Here is a 16002-nt window from a genome sequence, read left to right on the forward strand (position 1 = left end):
GGGGGGCGCGCGGGGGGGGGGAGATGTGGCTATAATGTAGGGAGGAGGCATGAGAACTAAATGTTAAATCAAGCTATATTTAGAGCCTGCAGTGTGCTGATCAGACTTACGGCCAGACCATGAAGGAACTTACAGAACAAAGGAAGATTCCAGCTGGGGTTACTAAGAAACCATTTAGCCACACAGTGAAGGGAAAATAGAGTCTTTAAGTCGTACCCTACACAAAGTAAACCCAACCATTCATTCCTTAGGGCCAAAACCATGCAGAACCTTTGGAACAAAGGCTAGTGCGCTTTTCTCGCTACATACCCATTCCTTTCACACTGCATAGTCATACCATTAAAAAAAATCAGTAAACAAAGTCTTTAAACTGTAATTCATAAAAACTAAGAATCATACATAAACTAAATTCCACCAACACCGGGGCCTCGCTCTCTTGGTCCCTCTCCACCCCTCTCAGTCTCTCTCACTCTCTGTCTCTGAGAGAAGACCACATTCTGTCTGTGGAGTATTATTTCTTTTCCAATAAACTTTCCTTTTGTCTCTAACTCTGGTGTGTGCTTGAATTCTTTCCTGTGCTCAGTCAACAACCCTCTCTCTCTCAGTGTAGGACTTGAGTGACCACTTGAGCGACCACTTGAGGGGATTCGGCCTGTCTTCTGTCAGCTGGGAAGCAACTTTAAAATTGAGATTTAAATTTTCATCCTGGTTTAAAAAAAAGTCATTCAAAGAACAGGGACAAAAAGGCCTCCTATTTTGTGCATAGAATTATATTGTCAACATAATTCAAGTGTGCATTGTACTGGGAGTATTACATTTAGGTTTATACCCAGAATTGTGAAAAATGATGATTTTGGCGAAAGTATTTTTTTAGAAGCTACATTATTTGGAAAATGAAGAAAGCTAAATATAAGGAGGGGAAAAAAAGAGGGAAAATAAACTACAGAAACATAAAGAACAAAGCTGTTTGTTTTGTTTTTAAGAGAAAGGGACAAAACCTAAGATATGCTGATGACTCTGATTGAATGCCTGGTTCAAGTTCATTTCACCTGGGCAGGTTTTCTATTTACCTAAAAAATCAGGGCATCTCTGGTAACATTCTTTGAAAAAACACAGAATGCCAAAAGAAAGGACTAAAAAAGATTTAGAAAAAGAAAAAAAAAAAAAAAAGCAAAAGCCCAATAGGATTAGAGAACCAGAGAAAACTTTTCCGATTGGTTTCTTTATAAGAAATTCAAAACAAAATATAATACTATCTATTGTAGCACAACTTCATTCTTCCCAGGAGATTTTGGTTATCTTCCTTCTATCAAAGTGTCTCTATGGGTTTACTATTCTGAGCAATGTCTGTCCCACTCTTGCTAAAGGTCTAAAATATTTACTTTCAACTAACAATGTGGTTTCCCCCAGAATGCTTCCTAGAGGAAACATTTGGGGTGGAGGGGGGAGGCGGATTTGCTTACTTGATTATTATCTGCAAAATGCGTAGCAAGGACAATTCTTTCTACTTCAAAATCTGATAGCATGTGAAATGGAGGCTGCTACACTATTCTATGCAGGAAGTCTAGCCTCTGGGACAAAGGAAAACAAACGCCAGCACCAGTTAAGATAAATAATGTGAGCAGAGGGCTCATAGGCAAATAAGGCTCATAAATTACTGTTACTAATTTTCCAGACAGAATGAACAAAGTCTGTGACAATTACTTTGCCCTATTTTGGAAAATCTCAGAATGTTTTTCATATCCAAATGTCCTTCCTTAGGGGTTTCTTATGATGGTCATGTTCTGTGTCTCATTATCCTTCTGTTCTGGCCATAGTTACTGAATGAAGATGGGCATTTGAGAGCCCAGGCGGTCGGCCCATAGTTTGGCTGCAGGCCTGGAAGTGGCCTACCATGAAAACTCTACCTAACAGAGGGCTACTGATTGACTGAACAGGTTAGATAGAGACTCTCTGTTTGGGATGCCGAATACGAGGCACACAGAGAAAACCACAGTTTGGATGATTGGGCAGAAGACAAAGAATACCCAGAGAAAAGAGAGTAAACACAAGACATGAGGCAGCAAAAACTGTGAGATAGCAGAAGCACTGCGGTGGAGAGAAGGAAAAGAATAGAAAGATATTAGTGAGTAGCTAGCTGCAAGAGAAAAACAAGCTTAGTCACCAAACTGGCAGAGGACTGAAGTAGAGAACTGCAAATACCTGCTCCTGAGATAAGATAGACTGAAGGATTTTTCTATTTCTGTTCTTCCATGAGGCCTAGCTGTTGTGTACCAGAATAGCCTTACGATAAACCTTTATGACCTGGCATAACCCAAAAGCCAACAACTTAAAGGAGTCTATCTGACACAGTTTGCTTCCATGATGAATTTTAGGATGCGTTTTAAATATTTTCCATAATAATGGAAATGAATTATTTAAATTATTGATTTTATCTCTAGTTAGATTCTTTTAATAAAACTTTTATCATAACTGTGTTTGGAAACGATGAAATATATTTTTGTATCACTCAAAAGATTTTTTTAGACCTTAGACCAGAGAGAGGCATAATTGTATTTTCTCTTTACCCTTATAATAAACTGAGAGAAATATATGCCTATTAAGTAAGTTAAGGGAAATATAATATCTAATGATTTGCATTTTGTAATCACAATTGACCTATTGCAGTTCAAATCTTGTTATTGCAGATTTATTATTGTGAGCAATCAGACACTCTTGGATTTTCACTTTAGTGAATATTGCTTAAAATAAGGGGACTTCAGCAGGTCAGGTGGGAAGTGGGAGTGAAAAAGGTAGGAGTTAATTTGAAGATAAATGTGGACTACTGCCCTCTTCTGGAAAAAAATAGGAAGAGCAACAGTATAGATGTGATAAGGTCTTCAAATATTTTCTAAATTCACTTCAGCAATATGTAACAAATGCCTGCAATGTTCTGGTTTGCCATGGCACGGCGGGCCAAACTCTAAGAATGCCTGGAATTATCCCTTTGAAAAGCTTACAGATGTAATGGGGAAATAAAATTTCCCATAAATAAAAGGTAATTTCATGGTTAATACAATAAAGTGTCAAATCAAACAAAATTTATGTCATTGCCATAACTCAAAAAAACTCTGTGTTATTCTCATTCTTTGTAAAACATTTTTTCTCTAGTTAGATGGGGAATAGAAATATATACAAAAGAATTCTGGGAAGATCAATAGGCACAGACCGCAATAAAATTGTATTTACAGACTGATTAAAATATTAAACTAAAATTCAGACTTACATTGCTCTATTTTCATAGTAAGATGTTCTAGGTAAGGTTAATCAGGAGTTCCCTTACCTTTCCAAGGTTGTTCTGTCATGTTCTCTTATTCATCTTGACACTCAATTCTTGTCTCCTACAATGCAAACTAACTTTCACGTTATGATCTATGAATGTTTCAGAAAGTGGACCTGGTCAGTTTAAAACTTGTAAGACCATTACACAGGCTATAAGACTAAGCCCCAAGGTCTTAGTCCATTTTTCACTGGGTGGGTGGTAAGCTTAAGTGCCAATCTGCCATTGTGCCTTGCATCTCACTTTCTTGGAATTCCAAGGAAGATAGCACAAGGTACTGGCCAGCCAGCCATATTCTGAAGTTCTTCGCCATAATGTCATTTAAAACACTTGTAACCATAATAAGATAGAGAGAGTAGATTTAATAGTCATGGGAGAGTGAGAAAATAGATTTGGTTGTAGAGACATTAGTAGAAAAAAGAGACGATGGCTGCAGTTAATAAATTTCAGTGTTTAACAGAAAGCCTATTTCCAAAGAAATGTTTGCACATTGAAAATTGTGCTCATCTTCAGCCATAAGGAGAGATGAAATACTGCCATTTGCAACAATATGGATGGACCTTGAAATAATCATACTAAGCGAAATAAGCCAGACAAAAAAGGTTGAAAATCACATGATATCACTTATATGTGGGATATAAACCTAAAAGCAACAAATGAACAGGACAAACAAACAGAGACTCATGGACATGGACATGGACAATGGACTAGTGGTTACCAGAGGGGAGGGGGAAAAATAAAAAATAAAATGTAAAAAAAAAAAAGAAAAAAGAAATTTTATTTGGAAAGGAAGGAAGGAAGGAAGAAAGGAAGGAAGGAAAGAAAGACTTAGAAAAAGAGAAAAAGCCAGGTAAAAATGCACTTAGAGGTGAGATTATTTCCTGTGTGGGCGAGCAGTTTGGATAGGGTCAAACACGAGACCACCAAAGTAAAAAAAATAGCCATAGAAATGTAAGTAACAATCACAATGGCTCAGGCCTTTACTGCCGGTTGTTGGATTATTGCCTCTCATTTCCAAAACCACTCTTTATTGCCTTGCTTCTAATGCCAAAGCTAGATTTTGCAAATATTTGCCATTAGGAAGTTCTGTAGAAACAGAGCGGGAGGAAGGGACTACTTTTTCTAGCTCTAGTGTGACTTTTCTTGATTTACTCCTACTGGAAATGACTGGCAGTGCGTGGATACCCAGCGGCCCTAACTTTCCAGCTAGCTAGTGCTGGCCCATGATAGCCTCACTGCCAGTGTCAGCCCACTTATACTCCAGTGGGGGTTCCCTGCTTATCAGTTTCGATCCATAGCTTCCTGCCTACCAGTCTCAGTCTGGGAACCGAAAGGCTTTTTCCACCTTTCATGGGCTACAATTATACCCTCTTCAAAAACATTTGAACTCCAGCCTTGGGAAGAGAGACCCTCTTCAAAATGTGTTCCCTCTTTGGATATTCCCTCTCAGTATTAGGGTACTCGTCAGCATTTTTTCTTTCTTAGTAGCTGATCCCCTATAAATAGTGTGTGTGTGAACCTTGAACCTTCCCTGCTAAAATAATTGTGTGGTTTCTGCCTCCTGATTGGTTCTCTTTCCAAGGCAAGCACACCCCACCCTTTTGAAAATGTCTAATCAAGTCAGATTTGAATGTGCTTCTGAGTACAAACCTGTATGGCGATTTCTGTCACTATCTAAAGGGACTTGGGAGTTCAAGGCTTCAAAATATTTGATTAACTTGTATAGATTCAGCTGTGACAGTTTTATGCATTTGGATCAGAAGCAAGATTAAAAAAATAACTAGTATGATTTGCTGGAATTCTTCTATGATGATTAAATTCTTTTATTAAATGAACCATTTTATTGAAATAAAAATGACTCATCCATCGAAAAATCTTCTTTGCCATTTAGATTCCTCTCTGGATCATATTCCTAAATCTTTTGCTCACAACATTCACCATTTAGATTTCCTTCCTTGCTTTAGGCATTTTCATTCATATTGCCTCCTTATGAACGTTTCCTTTCAATTATTTTATATCACCAAAAAAAAAAACATCACTTGTATTATTTAAGGTAAAATTTCAATGTATACTATTAAATGGAAAAGATCACATTTTTCCTTCCTAAAATTCCAACAAGTACAATATATTGGGTTCCAATTTTTTACCCAAAGATCAGAATTTCAAGTCTTAATAATATTTTGATATATCATATATTTTATATCATGTTTTTCTCTATATAAAAATTTCATCTTACTGTGGCAATACTAATGACATCATGTTTATACTGAAAAATTATAAATTCCATTAGCTAAGACAACTCTACTGTAAATTCCACAATTCCATTTTTCTCAAAACAATAATCATAATAGGAGAAAATCTTCAAAGGTATATTTTAAAGAAACAATTATTTTTTTTTGAAAAAGCAAATCTGGAATCACGTCAGAAAAAAATTCTAAGCTGGCTTTTCTTACTGTGTCCATGATGATGTCATCTAGTCAATTACATCATCAGTAAAGTGGGGCTCATAATAGATGCTCTCTTTACTTCACAAGGCTCTTGTAAGGAAAAAAATAGATAATAGATGGGAATTGCTTCTAGCTTTTCTTCAGAAAGGCTCTGTATTACTAAACTTTTTCAATATCATAACACTAACAATTTTATAAATTATATGTCTTATTTAAAATTTGTTATATTTTGAGGCAATCAGCACAAAAAGTTGACTAGTATATAATAAAATCACATTTAAAAGCAGTTATATTGTAATGTTGCAGGAAGATTATTTGAGAATTAGTCTGTCATTTCTTTAATATATAAAATATAAGGCTGACTAAAAAATTTTTTAATCAATAATTTGGTTACTGTTATGGGAATTCTTTTCATACCACGAGATGGCGCAATTTGAGGTCTATAGCCTGTCAAAATAATTTCTCAGAAGCTTAGAGATAGTTACTTGCCCTTTGGAAAAGGCAAAATGAAGAAAACAAGAGAGAGGGGAATGTTATTAATAACTGAAGTTACATAATCTTCCTCTCCCAAAGGCAGAAGAGTGTAGAGTAGAGCATGAGGTCAGGAGACCTGTTCCGATTTGCAGCCTTTCACTAATGAGCTCTTAGAAGTCTCACTTCACTCATCTAGACATAGGTTTCTTCATCTAGTCAATTCTCTTCAAATGCGTTCTTTCTCTACTTCCCTCTTTCCTTCTCTGGAATCAGGACAGAGATAATTAGTTCTGTGTATATAGGTGCTCAGTATTGAGAAGGATGTTGGTAGTGTTTGATATAAGTACATGGTGTGAGAAGGCAGCCAAACAAAATTAAAACCTATAGATTGAATTCCTGACTCTGCTATGCTCCAGGGGCAGCATGTGACCATGGTAAACTTCCTCTGACCTTGCCTACTTCTCCATAAAACCAGCTCTGTAACATTTGACACCTGCCTCCTTTGAGGAGAGTTTACAAGGAGTAATGAGATAATGCTGCCCAAGGCCAGACTTTTAAATGAAAGCAGCTAATTATAAGCAAGGTATCAGTGGGTGAGTATATACTAAAATCTAACCCCTCATTTGTGTTAAAACGCTCCTGGATTGGGTGACATCATTCCCACATGTAAAAGAACATTTTGCTAGAGAAGGGAAAATGATTAAGAGGGAAGAAATCAGGCCTTTGAAGGAAAGTTTAAAGACCAGGCCATAATCCCTCTGTATAAAAGAAGAGTAAGGGTAACAAAATATTCTCTTCATTGATAAGAAGGAATATTGCATGAGTGGAAGTTTTGAATCCATTTTGAGTTCATTTTTGTGGATAGTGTGAGATCAGGGTCCAATTCCATTCTTTTGCATGTGGATATCCAGTTTTCCCCAGAACCATTTGTTAAAGAGATTATCCTTTCCCCAGTGCCATACTCAATGGTGAAAAATTGAATTTTTTTTTCTCTAAGATCAGGAAAAATGTAAGAATACCTACTTTTATCACTTCTACTCAACACAGTACTGGAAGTCCTAGCCAGAGAGCAATTAGACAAGAAAAAGAAATAAAAGGCATCCACACTAGAAAGAAGGTTGTAGAATTATATCTTTTTATAGATGATATGATCTCATATGTAGAAAACTCTGAAGACTCCACACACAAAAAAAAAACTGTTAAAACTAAGAAATTATTTCAGAAAAGTTGCAGGATACAAAATTAACAAAGAAAAACCAGTCATTTCTACTTACTAACAACAAACTATCTAAAAAAGAAATTAAGAAAACAATCTCATTTACGATAACACCAAAAAAGGATAAAATACCTAGGAATAAATTTAGTGAAGGAGGTGAAAGACTTGGATACTGAAAACTATAAACCACTGATGAAAGATATTAAATGAGACATAAACAAATGAAATGACATCCTATGTTCATAGACTGGGAGACTTAGTAGTGTTAAAATGTCAATACTATGCAAAGTGATCTGTAGATTCAATACAATCCCCATTGAAACTCCAGTGGCATTTTTACAGAAATAGGACACAACCATGTACATTTATATATTTCAAATATTTACTTTCCATTAAAATAACTAGAATTCTTGTAGTACTGCCCATAGAATTAGTTAAGTAAAAATTATTTTATTTTTCAAACTACTGCTTCAGGATCTTAGTGATATTCTGCAAATACGGAAGGGAAAAAGGGAAATTTAGTAGTGTGGCAAACTCACTGCATTAAGACTTGAAGACCTAGATTTCAATTTCAGCCACATGATTCATTAGCTATGAAATAATGAAAGTAATACTAACTGGAAAATTTGTTCATTTGGGTTGTATTTTTTAATGTACAATTATTTTTCAAATATACTTGTATTTAATTTCTATCATATTCTTTCTGGGGCTCGGTTTTCTTGTTTGGGAAATGAGGATACCAACTCCTACTTTGCCTACTTCACAGGGATACTGCAAAGATGAAAGATAAAAGCTATGTAAAATAACATTTAGAATCACAAAGTGTTGTGTAGAATTATTATTGCAATTAATGCGAAGAGTCAGTATGGCAATGTATATCAATATTAAGGATCAGGAGAGAAAAGAAGAGTGAAGTCGACTTAATTGGTCAGTTGTGAGAACCTGCAGGCAGCAAGCCTGGCCCTTATAATACCTCCTTCCATACATACTTTCTAGGTCTCCCACAAATGAACAATAAGAGGTTCATAACCATAGGCCTGCAGATTAAAGGAATTCTGGCTAAGGATGCATTTCCCAGTCTCATCTTATAAGAAATTTGAGTTAATCTCGGATGATTTCAAGTTGTCTCTCATATATCGGGGTTGTGAAAGTTCTTAGAACACGTATATATACAGGAAGCTTTATTTTTCTCTTGGGAAAACATTGCTCCGAGACTGAAATGGCTACAATATTCTCTAAGACAGTCACAGGCTATCTCCTTCTATGTGCTGAAAATGATTATGTAAAGAAATTGGTTTGGGGCATGCATGCTATAAGGCTGTCTTATTACACTTCCATTCTGTTTACCTTCTCAAAACGTTTTTCCCAGCGTGGGACATATAGCCCACATATACCATTTGGTCAGAAAAATCAATAGATGCTTAAATGCTTGGAAGAATTTGTCTCTGTTCACAATAGCCTATCTCTGTGCTAAAATAAAATGCTTTTTGATCAGAATCTCCTCTCTTAGCACCTAAAAACAAATACAGATGGAACCTGTTCGATAGAGCAGAAAACCACCAAACTCAGGATGAATCAAAGATTTTCAAAACATATTGACAGAGCTAAAAATATGTTTACCTGGGCAATTATGTCTGTAATTTCTGAATAACTGTGGCATCGTCTTACACAAGTTCGTGCCAAAAAGTTTTCCACTAACCGTGTTCCGATGCCATATCCCCTGTGGATAAAGAAAAGAGTTGTCTAAAAATAACATTTGAGTAATCAGTGAAGTTTGTCAATGTTTAAGAATGGATTCATCTGTGTAGCACTTGTGCAGATGGATAACAAATTAAACCAAACGTGATAAGTCAAATGACTATTTGGCAGTGGGCCCCTTCTTTGTCCCACAGACCACAGAAACAGAGAGTAGTGCATCCAGGAAATGTTAACTAGTCTACAAGCAAAGAGATTTGAAGAGTGGAGGATGGCTCAAATTTGACAGTGTAAACTAAAGGTAAAGAAGGTTGGTTGGTGTTCATAGCCTAATGTTTCTCATCAGCAGCTAACTTTCTCATTGTTAGATGTTGATGGAAACAGAATGTGGGTGTAGCTAACTTGCCTGCTGTAGGTGTGGTACCTGGAGACTCATTCTTCTCCTAGCACACTATCATGGTAGGAGGGCAGGCATGTCTGGGATGGGCTCTGGAAAGAGGGGAAGAAGGGAATAGAGAAATCAATTTTTGTTGCCAGTGCAGATTTCAGCAGTTAGGACTCTGAAGTTTAGTAAAAAGGAAAAAAGCCAAGTTAAAAAAAAAAATCATTTTTCATTCCAGGGAAATTGAATCTATGGGACTTGAGAGAAAGTATTTGTATTAGCTCCACCTAACAGCAAATAACTGTGTACAGTTCTGAAAACATTTTATTGAGATGTGATCATGTAACTGAGTATGTGGCTAAAATGGCTGAATAGACACTCTAGACAAGATAAAACTAAGAACTTCCAATCTAGTTAAGGAAATAGAACCGTAATGGTGGAAAAGAAAAAGAATAAGACTGCTTTCGTCAAGCCTCTGACATAAAATTTGTCTTTTAATGTCACGCTACATATACATAGATAAGTGAAACTATTTGAACAGAGCAACAAAAGGTCCAGCAAGATAAAGACACCAAAGTTTGTAGAGGCAATATTTGCTTCATAGGGTCTAAAAAGGAAGGAGATATTTGGTGACAGGGTGATTGGGGAAGACAGATTTGATGTCAGAGTGCTCACGAATTCACTAAATCTATGAGATAATTCTATTTCTATTTCTGAGTAGTTAGAGACATTCAATTTAGCTTACTTGCCTTTCAAGAAAAGTGTTTTGTTGTTCTATTTAGGAAGTTCACCCTGAAAAGACTTTTAAAAAACACAATGCATACTTTACAGAGAAATAGTTATACTAGGAGTTAAAAATTGTTTTCAGTGTTGTCTCATTTTTAAGTGTATACACAGGCTTGGTCACTGGGAACAGCGATGGGAAGCCAGAATGTAATGGTCAGTGTTGCATTTATATCTTGCTTTGGTCAAAGGGTAAGTTTCTGCAAAGTAAATGTTTTATGTATTTATATATCAAATTAAAAATGTAAGACGCTCTCAGCAGAAGCTATTAAGGAAATCCAAATGTGAATTGTTTTTCTTAAGGCAAGTCCTTTCTAAAACCTCTCAAAATTTATTCTTTAACTAGTATTTCATCTATATTTGTTAAAACGTGCTCTCAAGTAGTAGATAACAAAAGAGTGGGGTTTTTTTAGTCAAATAAATGAATATCTTCATTTTCTAAAGATGCTCCACAAAACAATTCAAATTTCACATAAGCTAAATAAAATGATGTAATGTATGGAAATGCCATGTGTCACAGTGTAAGTGTGACCTAAATGTAAAATAACTTAAGCAACTCCTGCTTTTACAGACAGTTTAATAGAGGATGTGCCCCTGACTAATTAAGAAGAAATGTAAAAAACAAACAAAAACAAAAACAAAAGGTGTGTGAACCAAAATATATAAATACACGACAATGAAAAGGAACTTTTCAATAGAAAAAAAGACAAGCAATATAGAAAGCCAGAAAACCAAGGGTTCAGAGAAAAGAAGATTTCAAACTTTCTTTCTGTTTTTCTTTTTCTATATTCTAACTGAAAATACAAAGAACTCTTTTTAAAAACTTTAAAATGTTTAACGAGGCCAAATTTTCCATTCAACCTGTCTAACTAAATCTTCTACCTAGGACAGGTTTTCTAGCTATTGTCCTGTTAGAATCCTTTTTAGGAGCCATTATTAAGACATTCAAAAAATATTGAAAGACATTTGATGATTAGGCAATAATATGATGATCATATAATTATTCTGAGAAAATTAAAGGCTGAATTTGTGAAGGAATCTCCATTAATAAAGACAAACTTTATTTGAAAAGGAAGAAATGGGTTTCTCTATTTAGTATATATTTCAAGTAAAACATAATAATGAAAAAAAGCATCCAAACAATAAAACACTACAAAGGAAAAAGTAAATCTCCCTTCTATCCATAATCTCCCATCTTCCAGGTCCTTCAGGGAATGACCATTAGTAATTTTTTTGCATATTCTTCCGTATATGATCTGTGCTTATGTAAGCACATACTGATACTGGAAGGAGTTATGTTAGAACAAAATACGTCTGAAAAGAAGCAAATTTGATGATTCATCATATTGTTAAAAGAACAATTTCAGTTTTACCAAACCCTTAGCTTATGTAACTAGCAAAAAAATGATTTCCAACTAAATGATTTCCATGCTTGATACTCTTGGAAAGAAGTTCCTTCCTATTACTTTACACTTTATGACTACGAAATGGCAGCTATCAGAAATTATATTTAGCTTTAAGATGTTATTTATTGAAATAGAAGAAGAGCTGGTGAAATGGAGCAACAGAAGTCATTAGAGGTGGACAAAATTAGGAGAAGGTTAAGAAACAATGTACACTCCACAAGAATGAAAGACTTCTACTTACATTTTATCTAAATATTTATTCACATCTTCATCTTTTTCATAATCCTTACATAGTTGGGCAACCAGGGCTCCATAGGTGAGGACAAAGAGATCTTTGTTCTGGAGAAAAATGGATGGTTTTACATTATAGGCAAAGTTGCAAACAGTATACTCTTCTCATTTACAAAACTTTATTTATCTTTATTTACAAAACTTTCTAGTTGGAAGCAGCTTTCCAGATCATCTGTTCATTTTTTCCACCCTCCTACTAATATTGCAACAATTTTCACTTTTAAGAACAAATTATACCCATATTTGGATACATAGAAGGAAAAAAAGGTGTGAAATAAAATTAATTTCTTAAGAAAAGGATATCTTCTCATGCATTTGCTCATATAACCTGCAACATATTTTCATGGGGAAGTTTTTTAATAGTAATTGCTAATATAAATTCATTTCGTTCTACAATGGCCTTGGGTACATGCTGCCCATATTTTCATTTGGAAGGAATAACTGGGTGAGACCTCTCACAAGTCTGTACAATCCCTAATGGGTTCCAGATCTTCCAAGAAGACCAACAGGATGAACCCAAATGCAGTAGCAAATTTGTGATATGCTTCTTTATACTTAGAGAAAAAAGAATTTTTACTTTCCTCGCAGATCTCCAAAAATATACGTCCTGTTTTCAGAGTAAATTAAACATTAAAACTAAAACTGAGACTAACTGAGGTTTGGTTTAGCATAGATAGGTTGAAAATATGAGAAACAGAAAACACAAAGCTCAATCAATCCATTTTTTAAAGTCTCTCTGTTTTGTGTCTACTGAATACTATCTAAGAAAGGAAAGGGGATATTAGAGATCATTTATTCCAATGCTCTCAGTCCTACAAAGGAAGGAATGAGACCTCAAGAGAAATGAGTGACTTGCCCAACTAGCCAGCAATTGGCAGAGCCAAGGATGGAGTCTGAGACTGCAGGCTCTCCTCTGACATAGGAATTCTCTGAAGTGCACAAAAGAAGCCACTGTTCAGAGAAGAGGTGGGTGGGAGAGGGAGGTATGAAGGAGTACCACCATTGAAAACAATCTTGATTTGTGAATAATCTTGTATTTTCATGGAAGGTCAAATGTGGATTTCAGGTTGGAAGAGGTATCCTTACCTCTAGGTCCAGGTATCTTGAAGAGTCTAATGTGGAGGGGAAGATAAAGCCTGATAACATGTATTCAATTTCTTTTTTAAATCATGGGCAGAAATGGCTCAACAAACCAAAAAAATTGTTTATTCAACAAAGTATCTTCTATAAAAGGCTATATAATTTCAATCCAAATATTTCCAAAATTGGCCCAATACCACCAGTGCGTACCCCATCATGACATGGTTCATATCATGACAAATCCTTTTTTTTAATCAAGTAGAATATTTGTTATCACTAAATAAGTAGATTAAATCTAAATATTATATAGCACATGTGGACATAATTTATGTTGAAAAATATAAATTAAAATGTCATAAATGTATTTATAATATGTTATATACATTAATTGACACTACATTAAGGACACTAATACATATAATTCATAATAAATATATTAATATTTCTATCAGGAAACGGGATGTAAAGCAAGTGATCTGAACAAAAAATATTATTAAATCAGAGAAGAGTTATCATGTATTCAATTTTAATTCTGTTCTTATTTAAATTTTCCAAGAACCTAATCATAAACCACAAGAAATGTCTGTAAATTATACATGAAACATCTGCCTAACATATAAAGAACCACAGCAGAAGATAAATTACTGCTATGAATCAATACTACAGTATAACATAAGCAAAGGTGAAGGAGAGAGAGAGGGAGAGAACAATAACATGGTTGTTTCACTAGCAGTAAAACAAAAGAATTTGAAAAGGAGAGAAAATTATACCCTACCTACATGCCAGAGTCTTGCATGGTGCCCATTTATAAGGCCAAGCTAAAATAATGACATTTTCTTATCTTCCCCCACCGCCCTCTCTCTCATTATGATGGGTGGGTACTAACTATATTTCAGCTGAATTTAAGATCAATGCCCATAAAGACCAGCTTTCTCCATTCTGCTTCATGGCCAAGGGCTGTACTTCAAACTACTTGTCCAGTAGGGTCTCAGATCCAACCATATGACCACAAGAAAAATCAACATAACTTTATCTGTTTTTAAAATAATCTTTGTCATATATGAAAAATAAAACACCAATAATTATTTCAGGAGTTTGGGAATATATCAGGATAAAAAAGTGTTTTTATCAAATGATTAGGTATAATACGAACTAGGTACAATATTTTTTTAGTTTTTGAGAGTCCCACAAAAAAATAAATCAAGACTCCAGAATGCCAGCGGTGGCATCTGCAGGCATTTCTAATTGAGGTGTGCATGGGTCAGTCATATAATTTTAAGTACCCATGGCTGAATTTGCTTAATTTTATGCAATGCCCATCAGTCTCCTGAAATAATGAACAGAGCTTTAAAATTAATGAGTTTTTACATATATAACTTCTGAATGCCTAAAACCACAATAAGAGAGGATTAAAGAAGAACATACAAATCTAATCTGCAAAATAATTAAGTTTTTAAAATAATTCCAAACTTGGAACATATAGAAAAGATAATAGCACATATTGAATTACGATGACCACTTACATTTAAGACTAAGAAATATATTTTTAAAGCCAATCTTTTAATACTGAGTTTTTGATGATCTATACCTATTTAATTTAATATATAATCAACTATTTTCTATACATTTTATTTTATATTTCATGAGGTATGAAATACAACAAATTATAAGTATGAAATACAAAGAATTGCTTAACCTTTTCATATTTTCTGTAAGAGACAAAAAAATCTTGACACTTTTGTAGATAAAACTAGTCAGAAGAGAAGACCCAGAAATATAGTAAAGAATTGATTATTCTTTTACAGTATGTAAGAGGTTATTGTAACTATTCCCAGAGGTGTCTTTTGATTCACTCCACTAAACACTCCCTGCTCCACTAAATAACTACTCACAGCATCGCCTTTCAAAATAAATCAGAAATCACTTAAGAAAACATTTCCTCTGACATAGAATAAAATATCTTTGAGAATGTTTATAAAAAGATCTTACTATTTTATGGTATTCTGGTCTTCTGTGCGCAGGGCGAGACATAGTGCTTGATAGATGAAGAATGTGATCTTCAGTTTCTTTCTTTGGCTTTGTTTTGTTTTTGCAAGTTCCTCTTTGCTTCCAGACACATGTGCTACTTATGCACCATACTGCTTTTGCTCTTTGCTGAACTGAAGAGAACAGTCATAAGCAGAACTGTGCTGTAGCCATGTACCTTGCCACTCATCAAATAAATACTGCTAGTGAGAATGAGTTGTACTATAGAGACATAAAAGCAGAGAGTGGGAAGTCAGACCAGAAGCATTGGCTACTGAAATTCTTTAACCCAAGGGAGTATGAGAGTGGTGTTTTGTGCTCATGCCAAGGCATTGTTTTAAAATCACAAACAGAAACCTTCACAATCCAAGATAGATCTAAATGTTAGCATTATTCAGTCTTTGTATTGATTGTTGTGTTGAGACAGGATCAGCAATCTATAGGCATTAAACACTGGTTCAGACCTAATCAACGACTCTAATGGGTATTACATTATTCCCCAAATAATGGGCATCGCAGACCCCCCATCTTGTGTGATTACAAAATTAAGTATATCTATCTGGTAACTTATTTTTCATATGCAGAAATGTGAAGAAGTGATAGAATTTGGGTGCTGATGTTTTCTTATAAAACTGTTGTTCAAAATGGGCATTCTAGTTTAATAATGTATAATGATTCTGGCAGAGAAAGCAAGCCCTCAGTTTTCTTTTGACAGTCTTGGAGATGTTAGTTATTGAAAGTTCTCTTTATTTACGCAAAAGTATAGAATTTAAAGTTAAAACAAGAAACTCCCTCAACTTGACAACTGCAGGATATGGAGGATCAAAAACATTTCCAGAAATAGAAGCATAAAACTCTGTTTAAGAAAGTAGTTTCCTACTTCT

The 16002-nt window shown here is 34.8% G+C and overlaps 1 protein-coding gene across 1 annotated transcript in view; it reads right to left on the minus strand.

Moving 5' to 3' along the window:
• Positions 1-15272, minus strand: part of TRAPPC3L (trafficking protein particle complex 3 like) — a 34047-nt gene extending 18775 nt beyond the window's left edge. The window contains exons 1-3 of the mRNA XM_006926105.3: positions 15083-15272; positions 11964-12061; positions 9077-9176 (exon numbers count right to left, since the gene is read on the minus strand). Coding sequence (XP_006926167.1) covers positions 9077-9176; positions 11964-12061; positions 15083-15124 — 240 coding nt within the window. The 5' untranslated portion in view covers positions 15125-15272. The remainder of the gene's footprint in view (positions 1-9076; positions 9177-11963; positions 12062-15082) is intronic.
• Positions 15273-16002: the final 730 nt, after the last annotated feature.

This window comes from Pteropus alecto, unplaced genomic scaffold (genome assembly GCF_000325575.1).
Source record: "Pteropus alecto unplaced genomic scaffold, ASM32557v1 scaffold79, whole genome shotgun sequence".
NCBI lineage: Eukaryota > Metazoa > Chordata > Mammalia > Chiroptera > Pteropodidae > Pteropus > Pteropus alecto.